This window comes from Rhinoraja longicauda, chromosome 21, assembly GCF_053455715.1.
Source record: "Rhinoraja longicauda isolate Sanriku21f chromosome 21, sRhiLon1.1, whole genome shotgun sequence".
NCBI classification, from domain to species: Eukaryota; Metazoa; Chordata; class Chondrichthyes; order Rajiformes; family Arhynchobatidae; genus Rhinoraja; species Rhinoraja longicauda.
In genome coordinates, this window is record NC_135973.1 from 8957707 (window position 1) to 8984937 (window position 27231).

General features: G+C 45.5%; 1 protein-coding gene across 1 annotated transcript in view; it reads right to left on the reverse strand.

Annotated features, from left to right (window-relative positions):
- LOC144604175 (uncharacterized) overlaps positions 1 to 27231 on the reverse strand; it is a 257398-nt gene that overhangs the window by 52243 nt on the left and 177924 nt on the right. The window contains exons 44-53 of the mRNA XM_078418381.1: positions 25854 to 26210; positions 22794 to 23144; positions 22448 to 22579; positions 20495 to 20644; positions 18425 to 18538; positions 14699 to 14909; positions 12645 to 12811; positions 11092 to 11204; positions 8000 to 8078; positions 4190 to 4327 (exon numbers count right to left, since the gene is read on the reverse strand). Of these exons, the coding sequence (XP_078274507.1) occupies positions 4190 to 4327; positions 8000 to 8078; positions 11092 to 11204; positions 12645 to 12811; positions 14699 to 14909; positions 18425 to 18538; positions 20495 to 20644; positions 22448 to 22579; positions 22794 to 23144; positions 25854 to 26210 (1812 nt within the window). The remainder of the gene's footprint in view (positions 1 to 4189; positions 4328 to 7999; positions 8079 to 11091; positions 11205 to 12644; positions 12812 to 14698; positions 14910 to 18424; positions 18539 to 20494; positions 20645 to 22447; positions 22580 to 22793; positions 23145 to 25853; positions 26211 to 27231) is intronic.

Sequence of the window (27231 nt, forward strand, 5' to 3'; positions counted from 1 at the left end):
ACCAAAGTGCTGGAGGGACTCATCGGGTCAGGCAGCATCGAAGATACTAGAGGGACAAGTTAGATCGCTCCGTTGAAATTGCCTATACTGAAGTGTAGTATGCAAAGGAGCGTAACGTCCGCCATTTTAGTAGGCAAAACCCGCCGTTCGTTATGCCTCTCGCAGTGTAATCAGTGTTCTCTGGAACAGCTTGTACTGGAGCCTACCAGGGAGAAGGCAATTCTGGATTTAGTGTTGTGTAATGATCCTGATCTGATAAGGGGACTAGAGGTAAAAGAGCCATTAGGAGGCAGTGATCACAACATGATAAGTTTTACTCTGCAAATGGAAAGGCAGAAGGGAAAATCGGAAGTGTCGGTATTACAGTATAGCAAAGGGGATTACAGAGGCATGAGGCAGGAGCTGGCCAAAATTGACTGGAAGGAGGCCCTAGCAGGGAAGACGGTAGAACAGCAATGGCAGGTATTCCTGGGAATAATGCAGAGGTTGCAGGATCAATTTATTCCAAAGAGGTGAAAAGACTCTAAGGGGAGAAAGAGACACCTGTGGCTGACAAGGGAAGTCAGGGACAGCATAAAAATTAAGGAGAGGAAGTATAACATAGCAAAGAAGAGTGGGAAGACAGAGGATTGGGACTCTTTTAAAGAGCAACAAAAGTTAATTAAAAAGGCAATACGTGGAGAAAAGATGAGGTACGAGGGTAAACTAGCCAATAATATAAAGGAGGATAGCAAAAGTTTTTTTAGGTACGTGAAGAGGAAAAAAATAGTCAAGGCAAGTGTGGGTCCCTTGAAGACAGAAACAGGGGAATTTATTATGGGGAACAAAGAAATGGCAGACGAGTTAAACCGTTACTTTGGATCTGTCTTCACTGAGGAAGATACACACAATCTCCCAAATGTTTTAGGGGCCGGAGAACCTAGGGTGATGGAGGAACTGAAGGAAATCCACATTAGGCAGGAAATGGTTTTGGGTAGACTGATGGGACTGAAGGCTGATAAATCCCTAGGGCCTGATGGTCTGCATCCCAGGGTACTTAAGGAGGTGGCTCTAGAAATAGTGGAAGCATTGGAGATCATTTTTCAATGTTTTATAGATTCAGGATCAGTTCCTGTGGATTGGAGGATAGCAAATGTTATCCCACTTTTTAAGAAAGGAGGGAGAGAGAAAACGGGTAATTATAGACCAGTTAGTCTGACATCAGTGGTGGGGAAGATGTTGGAGTCAATTATAAAAGACGAAATTGCTGAGCATTTGGATAGCAGTAACGGGATCATTCCGAGTCAGCATGGATTTACGAAGGGGAAATCATGCTTGACAAATCTACTGGAATTTTTTGAGGATGTAACTAGGAAAATTGACAGGGGAGAGTCAGTGGATGTGGTGTACCTCGACTTTCAGAAAGCCTTCGACAAGGTCCCACATAGGAGATTAGTGGGCAAAATTAGGGCACATGGTATTGGGTGTAGGGTACTGACATGGATAGAAAATTGGTTGACAGACAGAAAGCAAAGAGTGGGGATAAATGGGGCCCTTTCGGAATGGCAGGCAGTGACCAGTGGGGTACCGCAAGGTTCGGTGCTGGGACCCCAGCTATTTACGATATACATTAATGACTTAGACGAAGGGATTAAAAGTACCATTAGCAAATTTGCAGATGATACTAAGCTGGGGGGTAGTGTGAATTGTGAGGAAGATGCAATAAGGCTGCAGGGTGACTTGGACAGGTTGTGTGAGTGGGCGGATACATGGCAGATGCAGTTTAATGTAGATAAGTGTGAGGTTATTCACTTTGGAAGTAAGAATAGAAAGGCAGATTATTATCTGAATGGTGTCAAGTTAGGAGGAGGGGGAGTTCAACGAGATCTGGGTGTCCTAGTGCATCAGTCAATGAAAGGAAGCATGCAGGTACAGCAGGCAGTGAAGAAAGCCAATGGAATGTTGGCCTTCGTAACAAGAGGAGTTGAGTATAGGAGCAAAGAGGTCCTTCTACAGTTGTACCGGGCCCTGGTGAGACCGCACCTGGAGTACTGTGTGCAGTTTTGGTCTCCAAATTTGAGGAAGGATATTCTTGCTATGGAGGGCGTGCAGCGTAGGTTCACTAGGTTAATTCCCGGAATGGCGGGACTGTCGTATGTTGAAAGGCTGGAGCGATTGGGCTTGTATACACTGGAATTTAGAAGGATGAGGGGGGATCTTATTGAAACATATAAGATAATTAGGGGATTGGACACATTAGAGGCAGGAAACATGTTCCCAATGTTGGGGGAGTCCAGAACAAGGGGCCACAGTTTAAGAATAAGGGGTAGGCCATTTAGAACGGAGATGAGGAAGAACTTTTTCAGTCAGAGAGTGGTGAAGGTGTGGAATTCTCTGCCTCAGAAGGCAGTGGAGGCCAGTTCGTTGGATGCTTTCAAGAGAGAGCTGGATAGAGCTCTTAAGGATAGCGGAGTGAGGGGGTATGGGGAGAAGGCAGGAACGGGGTACTGATTGAGAGTGATCAGCCATGATTGCATTGAATGGCGGTGCTGGCTCGAAGGGCTGAATGGCCTACTCCTGCACCTATTGTCTATTGTCTATTGTCTATATCTCATCTATCAATTCACAGATTTTTCTTTTTAAATGTTTCTGCAAGTTTCTGCCTACTAAAATGGCGCCATGATGTACTACAGTTTTTCGGGTCGAGTGGGCTATCTTGCTCCTCTAGTATCTTTGGGCAACATCTCCAGCTTTTTGTGTTTATCTTCAGGTCCCTGTTCAAGATGTTACGAAAATAATAATAGATGATGGCATCTGTTTCTGTCGTCCTTTGACATCTCTCATTGAGACACTTAATTAATCAATCAAGCCAAGTGTGAAATTGCTGTATGGAACAGTTTAAGCACAATTGACGTGATTGTCCACCCACAGATGGTTCTGCTAGGCTTGACGAGTATTCTTGAGATGGCTCAACGCAGCAGAGGGTTAAGGCACTAACGAGAGCCATCTGGGTCTCTTTCTGCATACGCAGGTCACATCCCAACTTTACCAGGATCTGAATACAATTTTAACTTGGCAGCTTAAGTCGAAAAGCACAGTGTTCCTCCTAAGTGAAGGTACAGGACTATCCTTGATCGAACTTTGCTGGCTTTACCTCGCACTAAACGTTATTTCCTTACCATGTATCTATACACTTGTAAATGGCTTGTGTATTGCAATCGTGTATTGTCTTTCTGCTGGCTGGACAGCACGCAACAAAAGCTTTTCACTGCACCTCGGTACACTTGATGATAAACTAAACTGAAAAACTGAACTGAGGCGGATTAAGATACGAAGCTGCCAAAGCGTGTCTTTTTTGTTTCTATTTGCCTGGGGTTTCACATTGAAAACAAAACATAGGCATCTTCTCTTTGGAATTATTCTCAGTTGACTTAATGGAAATAAACATTGCTCCTGTTTTAGATTAGGTTAGTTTAGTTTAGAGATACGGCATGGAAACAGGCCCTTCGGCCCACCGAGTCCCCGCCGACCAACGATCCCCGCACATTAACACTATCCTACACACACTGAGGGCAATTTACACATACACCAATCCAATTAACCTACAAACCTGTGCGACTTTGGAGTGTGGGAGGAAACTGAAGATCTTGGAGAAACCCACACGGTCACGAGGAGAACGTACAAACAGCTTACGGACAGCAACCGTGGTCGGGATCGAACCCGGGTCTCCGGCGCTGCAAGCGCTGCAAGGCAGCAACTCTACCGCTGCGCCACAGTGTGCCCCTGTGCCTATCTTCGCTATAAACCAGCATCTGTAACTCCTTTCATAGAGTCATAGAGTGATACAGTGTGGAAACAGGCCCTTCGGCCCAACTCGCCCACACCGGCCAACAATGTCCCAGCTACCCTAGTCCCACTTGCCTGCGCTTGGTCCATAGCCCTCCAAACCTGCCCTATCCATAAAACATTTCTACACAGTTTAAATCTATATCTGGTACAGTGTCATTAAATCGAATAATGAATCTGAAGACGTATTCATTGCATAACTAACGGAAAGGTTATTTGAAGGAATAAATGGTAACAAGACATAAAAACAACCATAACAATGATTAGACTAGCTTAAATAGCCACATTTGTTGGACACATTGCAAAGTTAGATGTTAAATGTTAGACACACTTAAATAGCGTTAAAGCAAATGTTGGAACAAACCTGGGGAATTGTGTGAGCCATCTCCAAAATCTCACCATAACCGGAATCTCCGACAGTGAAAACAGTGAAAGCATTCAATTTGCTCTTATCCAAGATCATATTCAAAGATCCTGTTATCATGTTTGAAGAATAATTGACCTAAAACAGAAACATTAAAAAAAATGGTAACATACAAATAGGTTGGCTTTGCCTTATTTCAAACTTGCATGCGGGCAGATAAAATTGAGTTTGTGTTCCCTCAATAGAAATAAAATGTACGTTACAGATTGTAGTTAGTGTGTTCAATAAACTATATATGCATTTTTGCTGACTACCATAATAGAGAATGATGCCAGTAATGCCAGGCAACGTAAGGAAATATCATAATATATTCATATTTTTCTTCATCTTCTGTCAAAAAATCTTTCCTGCACTTGTGAGTGTCACAGGTTCCCTGGGCATTTAAATACCCTCCTCCATTGGCAATGTATTTGCACATGGAGGGTCTGGCAAGGTGTGCTTGCAGGTCAATAAACTGATGGGAGTCCCATTTTCAATTCCTTGAAACTCTCTCAAAGTGAGATTGGAGAGAAAGAAAGCAAAACAATGCCGAAAAAATGAAAGACGTGGATCTCCAAATTTAGTCGCTGCTTGTCCAGTGTTAGTCGACGGCATCCATCCGCCTACCAGAGATGTCGGCAAGGCCACCAACATAATCAAGGATGTGTCTCACTCCCTCTTCTCCCCTTCTACCCCACTACCATCAGGCAAGAGGATGTGGGTTACGGTGTGCGGCACGGTGGCGCAGTGGTAGAGTTGCTGCCTTACAGCGCTTGCAGCGCCGGAGATCCGGGTTCGATCCCGCCTACGGGTGCTGTCTGTACGGAGTTTGTACGTTCTCCCCATGACCTGCGTGGGTTTTCTCCGAGATTTTTTAGATTTCGATTTTATATTTAGAGATACAGCGCAGAAACAGGCCCTTCGGCCCACCGGGTCCGCGCCGCCCAGCGATCCCCGCACATTAATACTATCCTACACCCACTGGGGACAATTTTTACATTTGCCCAGCCAATTAACCTACAAACCTGTACGTCTTTGGGGTGTGGGAGGAAACCGAAGATCTCGGAGAAAACCCACGCAGGTCACGGGGAGAACGTACAAACTCTGTACAGACAACACCCGTAGTCAGGATCGAACCTGAGTCTCCGGCGCTGCGTTCGCTGTCAGGCAGCAACTCTACCGCTGCGCCACCGTGCCGAGTTCGTCGATATCCTCCCACACTCCAAAGACGTACGGGTATGTAGATAAATTGGCTTGGTAAAGGTAAAAATTGTCCCTAGGATTGTATTAATATGCGGGGATCACTGGTCGGCACGGACCCGGTGGGCCGAAGGGCCTGGCTCCACGCTGTAACTCCAAACTAAACGAAAGGAACGGAAGTGTGAAAATGCAAAAGTCCAGTTTTAAGGACAGTTTCTTCCCAGCTGTTATCAGGCAACCGAACCATCCTATCAACAACGAGAGAACGGTCCGGAGCCAACATCTATCTCATTGGAAACCCTCGGATTATCCTTAATCAGACTTTACCTTGCACTAAATTTTATTCCCTTTATCCTGTATCTGTACACTGTGGACGGCTTGATTGTAATCACGTCTAGTAGACACAAAATGCTGGGGTAACTCATCGGGACAGGCAGCATCTCCGGAGAGAAGGAATGGGTGACGTTTCGGGTCGAGACGTCCCGAAAATCACGTACAGTATGGTTCCAAAATCACGTACTGTATAATCTTTCCGCTGACTGGGTAGCACGCAACAAAAAAAAACCTTTCACTGTCCCTCGGTGCATGTGACAATAAACTAAAGTGAAATGTACACAAAACCGCGTGACTGTAAGCATGCAAAAAAATCACTGCAAGTGTGTAAAATAAATATAAACATGCATTCCATATTGGGTTTAGTCCAATTCTTTCAGTTCCAATCTGAGACTTACTATCAGCTGCTCGACGTACAAATGCCATTGTCTAAATGATGGTTCATGCAAGTCAAAGAGAAACATTTTGATTTATGTTGGTAAACTTGATCAGAACAATTTTTGAAAGTCTTAATCTCTTCAATATGGAATCTCGGATTTATTGGAGGATGGTTTCCAGTCTGGGCACAAACTGAAAGTTTGAGAATTCGCTGCCTGTTAACGCAATTGCCTTGCCATTGCATTTAATCCAATGTAAAGAAAACGCAGCCAACGTCAATAAACAGGCTGATTATATGCTTTTCCAAACTGCATTTCCAAACTGCCATTCCTGTCAAAAGTCCTTGAAAAGGCAATTCTAAACCAATTAGTGCCCTACCTGCACCAATACACCATCCTGGAAAGTTTCCAGTCAGGTTTCAGAGCCCACCACAGCACAGAGTCTGCCTTGTTGAAGGTACACAACGACCTGCTTCTCGCCATCGACACCGGCGACTGTGCAATCCTGCTCCTTCTCGACCTCAGCGCAGCGTTCGATACAGTGGACCACACCATCCTTATTGACCGTCTCCGGTACGCGGTTGGCATTGATGGCACTGCCCTGAGCTGGTTCGCTTCGTACCTCAAAGATAGGAGTTTCGCCATCAACATAGGCAGTTATTCCTCTGCTCCAGCTAGCCTGTCCTGCGGAGTTCCACAAGGCTCCATCCAGGCCCCATTCTCTTCTCTCTATACATGCTCCCCCTTGGCCAAATCATTCAAAGGCACGGCATTTCTTTCCACTGCTATGCTGATGACACTCAGCTTTACCTCCCCCTGAAACCCAACAACCAGTCAAATTTAAACAGCCTCTTACACTGCCTTGAGGACATAAAATGTTGGATGGCACAGAACTTCCTCCAATTAAATGAGAGCAAGTCTGAGGTCATCCTATTCGGCCCCCCCGACTCCATCAAATCGATAACAGGCAGTCTTGGAAGTCTATCCTGCCTAGTCAAACCGCATGTCAAAAACCTCGGCATGATATTTGACTCTGCATTAAAATTTGATAAGCAAGTCAACGCTGTGGTAAAAGCCAGCTTCTTCCAACTTCGAACCATAGCTAAAATCAAACCTTTCCTCCAATTCGACGACACAGAAAAAATCATTCACGCTTTCATTTCCTCCTGCCTAGACTACTGCAACTCCCTATACACTGGGATCAGCCAATCTTCCCTGTCCCGCCTGCAACTGGTCCAAAACGCCGCAGCGAGACTCCTGACGGGTACCCGTAAAAGGGACCACATCACCCCGATTCTGGCCTCTCTCCACTGGCTCCCTGTACGGTACAGAATCAACTTCAAGCTCCTCCTATTCACGTATAAAGCCCTAAATGGACATTCCCCCCCCTACATCAAAAATCTTCTAACCCCCCTCTCTAACTCCAGGTCCCTCAGGTCGGCCGACTTGGGGCTACTCACTATCCCGCGGTCTAGGCTTAAGCTCAGGGGTGACCGCGCTTTTGCGGTTGCAGCTCCTAGACTGTGGAACAGCATCCCTCTCCCCATCAGAACTGCCCCCTCCATCGACTCCTTTAAGTCCAGGCTCAAAACCTATTTCTACTCCCTAGCGTTTGAGGCTCATTGAGGAGGCGCTGTGAACTGTTTGCGTGCCACTGTATGTTTCATTTTTTTCCCTTAGTACCTAATCAGATGTACAGCACTTTGGTCAACGTGGGTTGTTTTTAAATGTGCTATACAAATAAAATTGACTTGACTTGACTTGACTTTGGTCCAGCTGAAAATTCACTCCTATTACTTGAAATATGAGCTGAAACTCGATGCTGATGAGCCTTACACGCACGAGAACAACAGAAACCTACCTTTGGTTCTATTTCTAGCGCCTCGGGAAGATAACTAAGGATTGGAAGATTTTGCAATACGATCAGCAGCAGCTCTTTACTAGAAGGGAAACAGTAAATTAACCAGATTAGAACATTGTAAAAATCAAATGACACAAGGACAAAACAGCACACGAGCGCAGGACAAGGCACAAAGTGCTGGAGTAACCCAGTGGGTCAAGGCGGCTTCTCTGGAGAACATGGGTGCATGATGTTTTGGGTCCAGACCTTTCTTCAGACTCATGCCCACGTCAAATATCATATCATATCATATCATATCATATCATATCATATACATACAGCCGGAAACAGGCCTTTTCGGCCCTCCAAGTCCGTGCCGCCCAGTGATCCCCGTACATTAACACTATCCTACACCCACTAGGGACAATTTTTACATTTACCCAGCCAATTAACCTACATACCTGTACGTCTTTGGAGTGTGGGAGGAAACCGAAGATCTCGGAGTAAACCCACGCAGGTCACGGGGAGAACGTACAAACTCCTTACAGTGCAGCACCTGTAGTCAGGATCGAACCTGAGTCTCCGGCGCTGCATTCGCTGTAAAGCAGCAACTCTACCGCTGCGCTACCGTGCCGCCCAGGTTTATTAGCCAGTTGGAAGAAGGATCCCAGGCCAAACCATCACCTACTCATGGGAAGAAAAACTGCAGATGCTGGTTTAAATCGAAGGTAGACACAAAATGCTGGAGTAACTCAGCAAAGATTGTCTCCTGACATCAGTCTGAAGAAGGGTCTCGACCCAAAAAGTCACCCATTCCTTCTCTCCTGAGATGCTGCCTGGCCTGCTGAGTTACTCCAGCATTTTGTGTCTACCATCACCTATTCACGTTCTCCAGAGATGCTGCATGATCCTCTGAGTTACTCTGGCACTCTTGTGTCTTATTTTGTAAACCAGCATCGACAATTCCTTGTATGCAGAGTCTAGCACAGAAACAAGGTCTTTGGCCCACAATATCCGTGCCAAACCTAACACCAAGTTAAACTAACCTTCTATGCCTGCACTAACTCCATATCTTTTGATTCCCTTAATAGCTAAATAGCCGTTGATCTCTTCCTGAAGATATTCAGTGACTGAGTCCAACAGCCCTCGAGTAAAGACTTCCAAATATTCACCACGCTTTGGCTGAAGAATCTCTTCATTGTGCTGCCCTGAATGGACTACTCGAATTAGGAGATTGCGATCCCTGGTTCTAGATACCCAGCCAGGGAAACATCAACTCTGCATCTAACAGGTCCAGCCTCTGAAGAATTTTGTTCACTTCAAATGAAATCAATACTCATTCTTCTAAACCCTGCAGAATTTAGGCCCAGTCACCCAGTCAAAAACATATAACATTTTTAAGGGATTGGACAGGCTAGATGCAGGAAAAATGTTCCCGATGTTAGTCCAGAACTGGGAGTCACAGTTTAAGAATAAGGGGTAGGCCGTTTAGGACTGAGATGAGGAAATAATTTTTTCAGCCAGAGAGTTGTAAATCTGTGGAATTCTCTGCCGCAGAAGGCAGTGGAGGCCAATTCACTGGATGTTTTCAAGAGAGAGTTAGATTTAGCTCTTAGGGCTAAAGGAATCAAGGGATATGGGGAGAAAGCAGGAACAGGGCACTGATTTTGGATGATCAGCCATGATCATATTGAATGGCGGTGCTGGCTCGAAGGGCCGAATGGCCTACTCCTGCACCTATTCTCTATGTTTCTATCCTAAAATCTCCTCTTATGACAAGCCTGCCACCCCAGGAAATAATCTGGATCCCCTCCATCACAAATATACCTTTCCTTGGGTAGGTGAAACCAGGCCTGTACACAATATTTCAGACAAGGGCTCAACAAGTTTAGTTTAGGTTAGAGATGCAGTTCGGAAAGAGGCCCTTCGGCCCACTGAGTCTCCGCTGACCAGCGATTCCCATACACTAGGACTATCCTACTAGACACTAGGACAAGTTACAATTTAACCAAAGCCAATTAACCTGCAAACCTGTACGTCTTTGGACTGTGGGAGGAAACCAGAGCACCCGGGGAAAACCCATGAGGTCACGGGGAGATCGTACAGACTGTTTACAGACAGCACCCGTAGTCAGGATCAAAACTGAGTCTCTGCCGCTGTAAGACAGCAACTCTACCGCTGCGCCCACTGCATCTCTCTATATATCAACGGGGACAGTGTGGGGAGAGTGTCCAGCTTCAAGTTTCTGGGCACTCACATTTCGGAGGACCTAACATGGTCCAATAACACTGCTGCGCTGGTCAAGAAGGCACAGCAACGACTGTTCTACCTAAGAACACTGAAGAAGTCTGGTCCACCCCAACAGCTGCTGACGACATTCTACCGCTGCACCATAGAGAGCATCCTAAAGCATGGCATCCCTGTGTGGTACCTCAGCTGCACGGAGGCAGAGAGGAGAGCTCTTCAGCGGGTAGTCCATAGAGCTCAGAGGACCATTGGAACACAGCTACCAGCCTTGGAGGGCATCTACAACACACGATGCCTCAGAAAAGCCACCAGCATCCACAAAGACTCTTCACACCCCTGCAACAGTCTGTTCGAACTCCTTCTATCGGGCAGATGATACAAGGCCTTCTATGCCCGCACCTCCAGACTCAGGAACAGCTTCATCCCCAGGGCCATAGCTGCTATGAACCGGTCCTGCTGAGCCGGATGGTCACATCGCACAGTGATCCGGCACGGATCTACTTGCACTTTATTCTGTTTTAAAACTGTTACAATTTGTTTCATTGGGTTGTTTAAATTAATACTGACTAGCTAATTAAATTATTGCATCGTATGGGAGGCGCATTCCCAATCTCGTTGTACCCCTCCCTGTACAATAACAATAAAGATATATTGTATTGTATTGTATTGTATTGTAATTCCAGTAAGTCATCACTAATGTTGATCTCCGCTTGCAATCTGCCAAAAACTCTTTAGCTGGAGTGCATCGTATGATCCAATATTGGTAAAACACGGGTTTGCAATCCTCAACAACTGAGTAATTAGAGCACAGGAGTCTTACTTATCTATGATTTCCTTCAGGTTACCGGCAACATCATTGCACCTACTTGCTTTGCCGATTCCTCCCCTCCACGTGTACAATCAGATTGCCTGCTGGCTCATAGTTTAGCTTCAAAGATGCATCCAAGTCAGGGTCCTTCAGCATTCCATTGCAATCCACCTGAGTAAACGAGTGGTCAAGGATTCGGTTATCGCATTACACGCAGAAAGTTATGCTTCTTCTAAAACATTTGTTGGACATCGTCCACTTAGATCAGAGGTAAGATTAAACGCATTCAAAAGTCTGGAAACCAAATAATTTTAGCCAGTGTCACTTTTATAATTTCATACAATATGGTGAGGAATATACATTGTGTATAAATAAACGAGGGCTGTTTCTCACCATGTGAAGCCTTCAATTTTTCTCAATATGGAAGCTGGCGGGTACATGAGCTTCCCGTAGTTATCAGTCAAGCGTAAAGAAGCTTGCAATAGACAATAGGTGCAGGAGTAGGCCATTCGGCCCATCGAGCCAGCACTGCCATTCAATGTGATCATGGCTGATCATTCTCAATCAGTACCCCGTTCCTGCCTTCTCCCCATACCCCCTGACTCCGCTATCCTTAAGAGCTCTATCTAGCTCTCCCTTGAATGCATTCAGAGAATTAACCTCCACTGCCTTCTGAGGCAGAGAATTCCACAGATTCACAACTCTCTGACTGAAAAAGTTGTTCCTCATCTCCGTTCTAAATGGCCTACCCCTTATTCTTAAACTGTGGCCCCTTGTTCTGGACTCCCCCAACATTGGGAACATGTTTCCTGCCTCTAACGTGTCCAACCCCTTAATAATCTTATACGTTTCGATAAGATCCCCACTCATCCTTCTAAATTCCAGTGTATACAAGCCTAGTCACTCCAGTCTTTCAAGATATGATAGTCCCGCCATTCCGGGAATTAACCTAGTAAACCTATGCTGCATGCCCTCAATAGCAAGAATATCCTTCCTCAACTTTGGAGACCAAAACAGCACACAGTACTCCAGGTGCGGTCTCACTAGGGCCCTTGCGTCTGATTGTTTCCGGATCTCCTCCACTTCCCCCTTCCCACACACATGTCGTTCCTCTCACCTCCCTTTAGATTTTAGACATTGGAGATACAGCACGGAAACAGGCCCTTCGGCCCATCCAGTCCTCGCCGACCAGCGACACCAGCACTATCCTACACACGAGTGGACACTTTACAAATTTTACAGAAGCCAATTAACCTACAAACCTGTACGTCTTTGGAGCGTGGGAGGAAAGCGGAGCAACCGGAGAAAAGCCACGCGGTCACGGGGAGAACGTACAAACTCCAGTACAGAGAGCACCCGGAGTCAGGATCGAACCCGGGTCTCTGGCGCTGTGAGGCAGCAGCTCTACCGCTGTGCCACCTGTATTTCCTGTATTGGAAATATTAACCTGCATGATACCAACACGATCATCAATCTCATAATTCTGCAGATTCAGAGACAGCAACAGTACCTCTTACAGGTTTTTTTAAGTTCATGCCATAATTTAATTTCTGTCTTACTTTCTGGAAATCCTTGGCAGAAAGGCACAATGCACAATGAAACTTCGATTACCGTGACAGTGAAGGGGACGCCAAGCCTCTTGATGAATGGGATTGTATGCTGAACGCCAGCATTCAACTCGATGATGGTGCCCAACTCAAACTGCCTGGAGGCACTCAAACGTATCTTCATACTCTTGCCATCATACTGAATGTCCAACACTGAACTCACGTTGGTATCTGAGAATCACAAGGGATGCCACAAAACAAAATTAGCCTGCAAAAAATTGTAGAATTTCCACACACACACACACACACACACACACATACACACACACACCATAGCCTCAAACATTATTGTCCACAACACAGAATATGTTCGCAGTAAAAGCACCCGGAGGAAACCCACGCGGTCACAGGGAGAATGTGCAAACTCCGTGCAGACAGCGCCCCGTAGTCAGGATCGTACCCGGGTCTCTGGCGCTGTAAGGCAGCAACTCTACCGCTGCGCCACCGTGCCGCCCCAAAGAACCAACGGAGAAAGCGGGCAACAATCCCGCTACCACTCACACGCTAAGCGAGCACTCGATCGTTTGAGCAAACTCCCCACGTTCCCCTTACATGAGCGTAAATATGGCAAACTTCACATCACGAAATAAAGAAACGTCTATCCCTGGCTTTTCTAAAGTGCTGCCCTATAAGTCAAATCAGCTCATCTGACAATTCCATTTGTCCCAGACTGTTAAAGATAATTCTGAATTGTACAGATGCAGGGCTTCCTCCAGTGATACAACCTGATTTCTGTCTGTGTCCGAGTCCCTAATCTAGTTGTTAAATAAGCGTCACAATAGGAGTGACTCTGCCACACTCAATGCTGCATGTTTTTTTTATCATATGCAGATGTGTACTGATCAACCTAACATGCGGTGTGAAGTATGTATTTACAAAGACCATGGAACAGTATGACACCAGAACAGGCCCTTCTGTGCACAATATCCATGCCGAACATAATGCCAAATTAAACTAATCTCATGTGCCTGCACATCCATGTATCCATCTAAAAGCCTCTTTAATGCCACGAGCGTATATCTGCCTCACCACCACCCCTGGCATCTTATTCTAGGCACCCACCAATCTCCATGTAACAAAAAAAACTTGTCCCGCGCATCTTCTTTTAACTTTGTACCTTTCACCTTCGAGCTACGGTCTCTGGCCTTTCACATTTCAATAGACAATAGACAATCGGTGCAGGAGTAGGCCATTCGGCCCTTCGAGCCAGCACCACCATTCAATGTGATCATGGCTGATCATTCTCAATCAATACCCCGTTCCTGCCTTCTCCCCATACCCCCTGACTCCGCTATCCTTAAGAGCTCTATCTAGCTCTCTCTTGAATGCATTCAGAGAATTGGCCTCCACTGCCAACTGCGGCACGGTGGCGCAGCGGTAGAGTTGCTGCCTTACAGCGAATGCAGCGCCGGAGACTCAGGTTCGATCCTGACTACAGATGCCGTCTGTACGGAGTTTGTACATTATCCCCGTGACCTGCGTGGGTTTTCTCCGAGATCTTCGGTTTCCTCCCACACTACGTACAGGTATGTAGGTTAATTGGCTGGGTTAATTAAATGTTTTTAAAAAATTGTCCCTAGTGTTAATGTGCGGGGATCGCTGGGCGGCGCGGACCCGGTGGGCCGAAGGGCCCGTTTCCGCGCTGTATCTCTAAATCTAAATCTAAATCTGAACCAATCTACCGCAACTAGGGAGCAGTCCTGAACTGCTATCGGGCTATCTTTGATCGGACTTTACTGGCTTGACCTTGCACTAAATGTTTTTCCCTGATCGTGTATCTGTGCTCTGTGAATGGCTTGACTGTTTTGTCTTTGCACTGGCTGGTTGGCACGCAACAAAAGCTTTTCCCTGTACCTCGGTACACGTGACAATAAACTTTGCTTTAAACCAGCATCTGCAGTTCCTTCTTCCACATAAACTGAACTGAATATCTATTTTATGAGCTTCCGATATTTCTCTAAAGTGGTACAGAAATTAAATATGTATTAGAGTTCAATTTTTATAAAAAAATAACATTTCATAATTCGGCATGTCACTAGCTCAAATTTAGAATCTTACCATTTTTTTGAGCATCCAGCATAAGCACGATCTCCTTGGGATAACCAGCATTCGCTAGGCTTTTACTGTTGTGATTATTTCTGATAATGAACTTAAACTGTTCATCGTTTGCGTAAGTATTGAATGCATATGCAATGGGCTTCGAGCCATCCACAATGATTTGAACAGATCCCTCCAGATTAGGAGCAACTCCTTGAAGGTTAGCGTTGACCTGAAGTTAAAAAAAACATTTATTTATTGCCTCCTTGGTTATTGCTGTGAGGGGCGTTATCTGTTTTGACTGAGTGAATTGGTTGAAAGACACAGCAAGGAAACAGGTCCTTCGGCCCACCACTTTCTCACCCACCCCTTACTCACTAGGGGCAATTTACAGAGGTCAATTAACCTGCAAACCCGTACATCTTCACACGTTCAAAGAGCAGAATTCGTCCATTCAGCCCTTCGAGTCTACCCTGCCATTCAATCACGGCTGATCTATCTTCCCCTCGCAACCCCATTCTCCTGCCTTCTCTCCGTAACCCCTGACACCCGCACTAATCAAGAACCTGCCAATTTCCGCCATAAAAATATCCATTGACTTGGCCTCCACGGCCGTCTGTGGCAATGAATTCCACAGATTCACCACCCTCTGACTAAAGAAATCCCCTCTCATTGGGATGGGGGTGGGGGGAACTGGAGCACGTGGAAGAAACCCACGCGGTCACAGTGAGAACGTGCAAACTCTACACAGGCAGCCACCCACCCAACATCAGGATTGAACCCGGGTCCCTGACATGTGAGGTAGTAGCTCCAGCAGATGCCCCATCGTGGTGCCCTCAGCATTTCAGGACTGGGGAATAATGTCTCTTTGCAATATGTAAAACAAGATCAAAGTTATATCTTATGAATGGATTGCACAGACTCCAGACATTACCACTGGAGCAATCCTTCTCCTCGGTGCTAAATGGCATTGATAGCAGTTTCTAATCGATATTTAACCTCAGTTTAGCCTGATGCACATTATCAGAAAATGCATCTGCCGACTGGCTTAAACATTCAAAAACATATCCAATTATGCATAAAACACAAAGTGCTGGAGTAACTGAGTGGGTCAGGTAACATCTCTGGAGAACATGTTTAGGTGACATTTCAGGTCGAGACCCTTCTTCAGAACTGAAGCACATATTTTACCCAATATGTAATTGTGTCATTTGACGTGCTAGGTAATGAAGTTCCATTAAAGTTTGGCTTGCCTTATTTTGACCTATTCAGTGTGCGCCTCGAGGAATTTAATTCTAAAATTGGTATGAGAGAAAATATTGATTTATGTAATGCTTGAAAGATTATAGACGTTTCTAAAGTGTTCTTTCACAGAGAAGATCTATATCCTCCAAGAAATTACTTAATGAAAATAAGCTGAGATCTTATTTCATAAGGTCATAAGGAATAGGAGTAGAATTAGGCCATTCGGCCCATCAAGTCTACTCCGCCATTCAATCATGGCTGATCTACAGGATCTCTCCCTCCTAACCCCATTCTCCTGCCTTCTCCACATAACCCCTGGCACCCGTACTAATCAAGAATCTATCTGCCTCTGCCATAAAAATATCCACTGACTCGGCCTCCACAGCCTTTCGTGGCAATGAATTTCACAGATTCACCGTCCTCTGACTAAATAAATTCCCCCTCAGCTCCTTCCTCACAGAACGTCCTTTAATTCAGAGGCTCTGACCTCTGGTCCACGAGTCGAAACATCCTCTCCACATCCAATTTCTATTGTTCCAGTAGGATTCTATAGACATTTGCATCAACGTTATTCCAGTTTTATGTTCTGCTTCATACACAAAACGTACATTCACAGTAACGAATTGCTAACAATTGGAAGGTATCACAAAAAGTTCAGTCCGAAGAAGGGTCTCAACCCGAAACATCACCCATTCCTTCTCTCCAGAGATGGTGCCTGAGCCGCTGAGTAACTCCAGCATTTTGTGATACCTTCGATTTGTACCAGCATCTGCAGTTATTTTCCTGCTAACAATTAGAATTCCCCTTTAATCTGCCATTGGCTAAATATGATTGAAATCAATTGCCTCCACCTTCTGAACTCTACTGGAGCACAGATCACACTTGCTGCCCAACATATAGTCTTTGAAATGTTTCAAGGCAATTCTGCAACCTGTCTCGAGAGAGCTTCATGATATCAATATTTTTAATATCTCGAAGACAGACACAAAATGCTGGAGTAACTCAGCGGGTCAGGCAGCCTCTCTGGAGAAAAAGGATGGGTGTTTTGGGCCGGGACCCTTCTTCACGCTGAAAGTAGAGGGGAGGGAACTGGAGGTCAGACCAGAACAAAGAAAGACCGGCAACAGTAGACCAAGGAAGGGTGCAGCCCACAAGGGGCCATTGTTGGCTGGGGAAGAGGTGATAACGAAGAATGTGAACAGTGGAACTAGTAGGACGGCTAGGGTGGGGGGGGAGGGAGGGAATACAAGGGTTACTTGAAATTAGAGAAGTCAACGTTCATACCCGCTGGGCTGTAAGCTGCCCAAGCAAAATATGAGGTGCTGTTCCTCCAATTTGCACTGGGCCTCACTCTGACAGTGGAGGAGGCCCAGGACAGAAAGGTCAGTTTGCAAATGGGAGGGGGAGTTGAAAATCTTTGGTGACTGGGAGATCGCGTAGGTCAAGGCGGACAGAGTGTAAGTTTTCAGCAAAACGATTGCCCAGTCTGTCCTCGGTCTCACAGCTAGATAACGAGCCCTCCCACAAATACCTCCCCCACACCCGCACAACTATTTTGTTGCGGGTGGGGGTGTCAAAGTTACGATTATGTTCGCGATCGGTTTATCGTGGGCAAATTGGATCTCTGGAAACATAGACAAAAACTTAGATCCCTCATTACTTTTCAAAATGGACGAAGCCATATCTCAGATCAAAAATAATATAAAAATCCAGTCAATGTTTATCCATGTGCATTTAATTGGTAACAATCATTATTTATATGAAATATTAAGAAATTACATGCCCAAAATATAACAAAGTCAACACTTGATTTATAAAAGAAATATTTCAACAAACATAATTGAAAGCCTTTATATATTTCTATCTTTATATAGAAACATAGAAACATAGAAACATAGAAAATAGGTGCAGGAGTAGGCCATTCGGCCCTTCGAGCCTACACCGCCATTCAATATGATCATGGCTGATCATCCAACTCAGTATCCCGTACCTGCCTTCTCTCCATACCCCCTGATCCCTTTAGCCACAAGGGCCACATCTAGCTCCCTCTTAAATATAGCCAATGAACTGGCCTCAACTACCTTCTGTGGCAGAGAATTCCACAGATTCACCACTCTCTGTGTGAAAAAAAAAGTTTTCATCTCGGTCCTAAAAGACTTCCCCCTTATCCTTAAACTGTGACCCCTTGTTCTGGACTTCCCCAACATCGGGAACAATCTTCCTGCATCTAGCCTGTCCAACCCCTTAAGAATTTTGTAAGTTTCTATAAGATCCCCCCTCAATCTTCTAAATTCCAGCGAGTACAAGCCGAGTCTATCCAGTCTTTCTTCATATGAAAGTCCTGCCACCCCAGGAATCAATCTGGTGAACCTTCTCTGTACTCCCTCTGTGGCAAGAATGTCTTTCCTCAGATTAGGAGACCAAAACTGTACGCAATACTCCAGGTGTGGTCTCACCAATGCCCTGTGCAACTGCAGCAGAAAACTGGCCATATGTTCTTACCTGTACATCAATGTGGTCATCAATGAGGTTCTTGAGTAAATCCATATTATGAATTAGCTTGTAGCTCAATGAAATATGATGTGCTTTGTGAACAAAAATCAAATCTTCGATTATCTGGTTAAAATGTAAGCACATTTGGAAAGGATTAACCAAAGCCTCTGGATACATTTCATTCTTAAAATTAACACCTCTACATTGTGTTTTGATAACCCTGCTTACAGGAAGGATGTTGCAAAGCAGGAGAGGGTGCAGAGAAGATTCACGAGGTTGTTGCCAGGACTCGAGTGCCTGAGCTATAGGCAGAGGTTGGGCAGGCTATAGGGCTTTATTTACCTGCACCACTTCGGGTGGCATGGCGGGCACAGCGGGTAGAGTTGCTGCTTCACAGCGCCAGAGACCCGGGTTTGATCCTGACTGCAGGTGCTGACTGTATGGAGTTTTTTAATGTTCTCCCCGTAGTCGCGCGGGTTTTCTCCGGGTTCCTCCCACATGCCAAATACGTGCAGGTTTGTAGGTTAATCGGCTTGGTAAAATTGTAAAACTGTCGCTGGTGTGTATGACAGTGCTAGTGACAGGGGTTTGCTGGTCAGCGTGGACTCGGTGGGCCGAAGGGCCTGTTTCCATGCTGTATTTCTAAACTAAACTAAATATAATAGAGAAGCTCTTGATCGTGCTATTTTGGGCAACCACAATGGGTTGTTTGTTACTTTCCTACATCAATTATTCCAAAGGTTATTATTGAGGAAAATCATTTTACCAATCCATGTTCAAAATGTGCTTCTCACTCATTGCCAGCCGTGACCTTTCAATTGGCTTTCTTGTCAGAGTGCTGCGTAATTATCTGTCTAACTCCACAAGCCCCAGCAGCAAACTGATGTTAATTAACTCAAGGTGTTTATTCACAAAATGCTGGAGTAACTCAGCAGGTCAGGCAGCATCTCGGGAGAGAAGGAATGGGCGACGTTTCGGGTTGAGACCCTTCTTCAAACTGATGTCAGGGGGGCGGGACAAAGGAAGGATTCCTTTTCTCCCGAGATGCTGCCTGACCTGCTGAGTTACTCCAGCATTTTGTGAATAATTACCTTCGATTTGTACCAGCATCTGCAGTTATTTTCTTTAATTAACCCACGGTTGATGTCGTGGTAACCTCACTGAATGAATCACTGTGCATTGATGAACACTGACAAACCTGGACAAAATCAAGCAGGCACTTTGCCGACAACCAGCATGTTCACCTTTGTTTCGAGGTACAACATGGAAACAGGCCCTTCGTCCCAGCGAGGCGATGCTGTGATCATCCATTACCCGTCCACACTCGTTCCATGTTACCCCCACTGCCGCGTCCACTCCCTGCATACTAGTTTCAGTTTGCAGAGGGCCAATTAACCTACAAACCCGCACGTCTTTGGGATGTCGTAGAAAACCGGAGCACCCGGAGGAAACCCACGCGGTCACAGGGAGAACGGTGCAAACTCCACACAGGCAGCACCCGAGGTCAGGATTGAACCCGGGTCTCTGGCGCTGCGGGGCAGCAGCTCCACCTGATGCACCACCCCTTTTGTTTTGTGAGGTACCAAAGTTATACATTATTACAAAATAGAAAAAAATTGAAATGTTCTCTATTTGACTCGGCAAGGCCACCAGCAAAATCAAGGACAAGTCTCACCCCGGTCACTCCCGCTTCTCCCCTCTCCCATCAGGCAATAGGTACAGAAGTGTGAAAACGCACACCTCCACATTCAGGGTCAGTTTCTTCCCAGCTGTTAACAGGCAACTGAACCATCCTATCAACATCTAGAGAGCGGTCCTGAGCTACCATCTACTTCATTGGAGACCCTCGGACTATCTTTAAATGGACTTTACTGGGTTTTATCTTGAACTAAATCTTATTCCCTTTATCATGCATCTGTACACCGTGGACACCGTAATATAATGTAATCATGTATCGGCTTTCCGCTGACTGGTTAGCACGCAAGAAAAGCTTTTCATTTTTCCTCAATACACTAAAGAGTAGTTGGTACGGTGTTGCAAGACTCCTCCGACTGGAATCAGTAATAAACAATAATTTACCTGCTTGGTATCGATAATAAATCGGATGGACTGTTTGTAGGTATCGTCCTGTTTCTCGGCTGTTAATACGACAACTGTATTTCCTGGAATGCCAAGCCGCCTGGCACCTTGAATGTTGTGCACCAACGAAGCATCAATCTCACACTTATTCTTGATGGGGAGAGAGTGGCAAAATTACCATCGGTTATTCATGAGCTCACAAGACACAAGGGCAGAACTAGGCCATTTGGCCCATCGAGTCAACTCCGCCATTCCATCTTGGCTGGTCTCTCAACCCCATTCTCCTGCCTTCTTCCCGAAACCTTTGACACCCTTACTAATCAAGAACCTATCAATCTCTGCTTTAAAAATACTGAATGGCTTGACCTCCACAGCCGTTTGAGGCAAAGAATTAAGAGATTCACCACCCTCGGACTAAAGAAATTCCTCCTCATCTCCATTCTGAAGGCATGTCTTTTTATTCAGAGGTTGTGCCCTCTGGTCCTTGTCTCCCCCACTACTGGAAACATCCTCTCCACATTCATTTTATCTAGGCCTTTACTGTACCTAAGTCATTATATATTGTTTTTATAGGAGTCCAATGAATTTCGTATATGTCCCAGAGGTAGTAAATGGCAAATGAGTCAGTTTAATGTTATTAACTACAACTTTCATGGATTTTGTAAAAGTCTTTTACTTCCAATGCAATATAATGCTTGACATTTAACTATCCTCTTCTCCCCCATTGATCAATAGGTTGCCAAACACTTTAACTCCCCCTCCCATTCCCACACTGACCTTTCTGTCCTGGACCTCCACCACTGTCAGAGTGAGGCCCAGCGCATATTGGAGGAACAGCAGCTCATATTTCGCTTGGGCAGCTTACAACCCAGTGGTATGAAATGATTTCTCTAACTTCAAGTAACCCTTGGTTTCCCTCTCTCAACGTCCCTCCCCCACCTTAGTTCTCGGACTAGTTTCGCTGTCCTCCTGATAAATTTGACTGATTGTGTCCCTCCTTGTCACCTTCCCCTCAGCTAACAATGAACCATTCTACATTTCATTATCAGCATCTGCTTTGATCTGTTGTTTCCACACCTTACCCTTCCACATCTCCCTCTCCCCTGACTCTCAGTCTGAAGATGGGTCTCAACCTGAAACCTCACCCATTTCTTCTCTCCAGAGATGCTGCCTGTCCCGCCGAGCTACTCCAGCATTTTGTGTCATAGAAACATAGAAACATAGAAAATAGGTGCAGGAGTAGGCCATTCGGCCCTTCGAGCTTGCACCGCCATTCAATATGATCATGGCTGATCATCCAGCTCAGTAACCTGTACCTGCCTTCTCTCCATACCCCCTGATCTCTTTAGCAAAAAGGGCCACATCTAACTCCCTCTTAAATATAGCCAATGAACTGGCCTCAACTACCTTCTGTGGCAGAGAATTCCACAGACTCACCACTCTCTGTGTGAAGAAATGTTTTCTCATCTCGGTCCTAAAAGACTTCCCCCTTATCCTTAAGCTGTGACCCCTGGTTCTGGACTCCCCCAACATCGGGAACAATCTTCCCGCATCTAGCCTCTCCAACCCCTTAAGAATTTTATATGTTTCTATAAGATCCCCCCTCAGTCTTCCAAATTCCAGCGAGTACAAGCCCAGTCTATCCAGTCTTTCCTCATATGCAAGTCCCGCCATCCCAGGGATTAATCTGGTGAACCTTCTCTGTACTCCCTCTAAGGCAAGAACGTCTTTCCTCAGGTTAGGAGACCAAAACTGCACACAATACTCCAGGTGCGGTCTCACCAAGGCCCTGTACAACTGCAGCAGAACCTCCCTGCTCCTAAACTCAAATCCTCTTGCTATGAATGCCAACATACCATTGTTCCTCCCAATTCGTTTTGTTTTATACATTCTATCCAGTCAGTACAAATGTGCCATCGAGAAGATAAGATCAAAACTAGATGGAGAACTTACAGCACCGGCCTTCAGAGTCAGTTGACCTTCCAGCTTGATTTGATCAACATTTATCTGCATCTGGGACTCAAAGCTGACTCCATTTACAACAATATGCACTGACCCGTCGATCTTCAATGGCGCTCCCAGTTCCTGAAATAGGCAGTTTTTATTCATTACTAATATAAATATTCATAGGTTACAAGACCAGGTGAAAACAGAAGACCTCTTTCAACAAACAAATCCTCAAGTGAGTTCACAAAGCAGAAGTTTTGGTGCAATTTACTCAAATGTAATAATGTAATTCAATTATTTCACGAATATACCCCCAACACTGAAACGATCAAGTAAAAAATATTAGCCATACCTGTAGCTTTTTGCATTTATTATCTATCAAAAAGTTGATTTCCGTTTTATTTTTCACTTGAAGACCTCCACTCGCTAGAAGGTTACAGGTGCCCAACGTCAAATCCAACTCAAACTCAGATTTGTACCGGTTTTCAGCTGTGAACGAGAGCTTGTTGTGGGCTGGAATTCCTTTCAACGCTGGCAATGTGTGCTCAAAGGTGGCCTCCATGTTGATTTTTGGGTCGCACTCTGACCTCAGCTCCAAGGAAGCACCGTTACCGTCGAACTGGATGTGGGTTCGAAGTTCCCCTTTGCACCCGTCGATCTGAATGGACCCGTTGCATTGCGAATGGGCTGGAATCATAAAGTTCTGAAGAAGGCAACTTTGGTTAATAATGTCCCAACGACCGTGTTTTAGTTTAACTTAGTTAAGACAGGCAGCGCCGAAACAGGCCCTTCGGCCCACCGAGTCCACACCGACCTACGATCCCCAAACATTAACACTACTCTACACACACACACTAGGGACTTTTTGTTAAATATTTACACCAAGCCAATTAAACTACAAACCTGTACATGTTTGGAGCTTGGGAGGAAACCGAAAATCGCGGAGAAAAACCCCACGCAGATCAAGGGGAGAACGTATAAATTCCGTACAGATAGCATCCATAGTGAAGATTGAACCCGGGTCTCTGGCGTGGTAAGGCAGTAGCTCTACTCCCACCCTTTGTTGTAAACATTTGTCTAAAACACAAGTCTTGTGGCCTCTGTAAATGAACCTAAAATCCTAACTCAAGTGTCATTCAGGTGTAAACAGCGGAAACTTCTTTGTCAAGGGATATGGGGAGAAGGCAGGAACGGGGTACTGATTGTGGATGATCAGCCATGATCCCAGTGAATGGAGGTGCTGGCTCGAAGGGCCGAATGGCCTACTCCTGCACCTATTGTCTGTTGGAAGTCACTTTGGCCCGCATTATTCCAATGCTGAGTGCATGCAACATGTTGAAAGAGGGTAGAATAATGGGGTGTTTGTTGGAAATAATACCCTAACAAAGTAGGAAAATAGCAATGAGGGCAGTTACCAAATAGATTGATTACATTTATTAAAAATAATATATATTTTTCCAGCAGAATTAATCATATAAGGTTTATAATTAATCTACAGATCTGAAGAAGGGTCTCATATATCATATCATATCATATATCTACAGCCGGAAACAGGCCTTTTCGGCCCTCCAAGTCCGTGCCGCCCAGCGATCCCCGTACATTAACACTATCCTACACCCACTAGGGACAATTTTTTTTTTTTTACATTTACCCAGCCAATTAACCTACATACCTGTATGTCTTTGGAGTGTGGGAGGAAACCGAAGATCTCGGAGAAAACCCACGCAGGTCACGGGGAGAACGTACAAACTCCTTACAGTGCAGCACCCGTAGTCAGGTTCGAACCTGTGTCTCCGGCGCTGCATTCGCTGTAAAGCAGCAACTCTACCGCTGCGCTACCGTGCCGCCCGTCTCGACCCGAAATGTCACCCATTCCTTTTCTCCTGAGATGCTGCCTGACCTGCTGAGTTACTCCAGCATTTTGTGAATAATTAAATATCTACAGTTAGTTACAGTTCAGTTTATTGCCACGTGTACCAAGGAACAGTGAAGAGCTTTTAGTTGCGTGCTATCCAGGCGGTGGAAAGACAATACATGGCCATATACAGTGTACAGATACATGATAAGGGGATAACATTTACTTAGAAGAATTTCATTGTTCTATCTGGGACATTTGACAATAACGCACTCTTGTCCCTTGACTAGCAATGAGGGCAGTCATTGTAAGGTAAGGTAAGGTAAAGCAAGCAAAGTCCGATCAAGGATAGTCCAAGGGCCACCAATGAGGTAGATAGTAGTTCAGGTTCTCTGGTTGCTGCTGGATATATATATTTTTTAATTTAATAAACGTAATCAATCTTTTTGACGACCATGTTAGGGTATTATTTCCAATACCATCATTACACCAGAAATAAAAATCAGCTTCAAGCAATGCGTAGGACATTTATAGAACCGTTAGGCCCAGAGGGATTTAGTTTAATTTATGTTTAGAGAAAGAGTGTAGAAACATCCCCTTTGGTCCATCGAGTCTGCACCGACCATCAATCACACTTTTGCACTAATTGTACTTTATTTCGCTTTCTCATCCAATCCCTACACACGACGTGTGATTTTACAGAGGCCAATTAACCGTAAGAAAGCGAATGGTATGTTGGCATTCATAGCAAGAGGATTTGAGTTTAGGAGCAGGGAGGTTCTGCTGCAGTTGTACAGGGCCTTGGTGAGACCGCACCTGGAGTACTGTGTGCAGTTTTGGTCTCCTAACCTGAGGAAAGACGTTCTTGCCCTAGAGGGAGTACAGAGAAGGTTCACCAGATTGATCCCTGGGATGGCGGGACTTACATATGAGGAAAGACTGGATAGACTGGGCTTGTACTCGCTGGAATTTAGAAGACTGAGGGGGGATCTTATAGAAACATATAAAATTCTTAAGGGGTTGGAGAGGCTAGATGCGGGAAGATTGTTCCCGATGTTGGGGGAGTCCAGAACCAGGGGTCACAGCTTAAGGATAAGGGGAAGTCTTTTAGGACCGAGATGAGAAAACATTTCTTCACACAGAGAGTGGTGAGTCTGTGGAATTCTCTGCCACAGAAGGTAGTTGAGGCCAGTTCATTGGCTATATTTAAGAGGGAGTTAGATGTGGCCCTTTTTGCTAAAGGGATCAGGGGGTATGGAGAGAAGGCAGGTACAGGCTACTGAGCTGGATGATCAGCCATGATCATATTGAATGGCGGTGCAGGCTCGAAGGGCCGAATGGCCTACTCCTGCAACTATTTTCTATGTTTCTATGTCTTTGGGATGTGGGATGAAACCGGAGCACCTGGAGAAAACCCACGCGGACACCGCAACCTGTAATCTGTACCCTGTGAAGACCCGGAGCTCGTTCATAGCGGAAATGAAAGGCTTGGCGATTGACTAAAAGTCTGTTCTGCGTTTCGAAGCTCAAAAGAGCTGAACATTAACTCCACTCTACCTGTAGAACCTGGCAGTCTGATTCCGTGACCCAGGTCCATTCTGCCTTTGCGCCCGGACTCACGTTGCCACCGGCACGGAGTTTACAATTGCCGGACTGCAGCAGGAAGGAGCCGTCCATCTTCTCTCCGTTTGCGGCGGACAGGAGAATGTGACTCTCGCTGGGAAGGCCTCGACGGCTCAGCTGGGGGATGGAGTGCTTCAGAAGCCCCTGAACCGTGTACTTGGGGTCACATGACGCTTCCAGGTGAAGCTCGGCTGTCACATCATCACTGAGCGCATTTGCTTTCACTGCCATGTTGCAGCTCTGAAGATCCAAGGAGCCGTTGGTCTCCAGATTCAGTGGAACACCCGCTCTCTGTGGGAGAAGGAATCCATTAGTGATAGAAACATAGAAACATAGAAAATAGGTGCAGGAGTAGGCCATTCGGCCCTTCGAGCCTGCACCGCCATTCAATCTGATCATGGCTGATAATCCAACTCAGTACCTGCCTTCTCTCCATACCCCCTGATCCCTTTAGCCACAAGGGCCACATCTAACTCCCTCTTAAATAGAGCCAATGAACTGGCCTCAACTACCTTCTGTGGCAGAGAATTCCACAGATTCACCACTCTCTGTGTGAAAAAAAACGTTCTCATCTCGGTCCTAAAAGACTTCCCCCTTATCCTTAAACTGTGACTCCTTGTTCTGGACTTCCCCAACATCGGGAACAATCTTCCTGCATCTAGCCTGTCCAACCCCTTAAGAATTTTGTAAGTTTCTATAAGATCCCCCCTCAATCTTCTAAATTCCAGCGAGTACAAGCCGAGTCTATCCAGTCTTTCTTCATATGAAAGTCCTGCCATCCCAGGAATCAATCTGGTGAACCTTCTCTGTACTACCTCTATGGCAAGAATGTCTTTCCTCAGATTAGGGTAGGGTAGGAGCTGGATTAGGCCATTCAGCCCAGCAAGTCTGCTGCACCATTCAATCACGGTCGATCTATCTATCCTTCTCAGCCCCATTCTCCTTCCTTCTCCCCCTTAACCTTGACACCCTTCCTAATTGTCAAAAATCCCTGACTTAAAAATACCCCATGACTAGGCCTCCACAGCCACCCGCGGCAATGAATTCCACAGATTCACCACCCTCTGACTAAAAAGAAACTCCTCCTCATCCCCTTTCTGAAGGTACGTCCTTTTATTCTGAGGCAGTGCCTTGACTCTAGTCTTGACTCTCCCACTGGTGGAATTCAAGTGTCCAATTAGATATGCATTCAGCCAGAGATCAGAATCTACAATATAAAAACAGGTCTATTTAATTTGACAGAATGTATTTATAATATATTTTACTTCAGTAGGAAAATGTTTCTCACAGACCCAAGTAAACTTTGGGACCT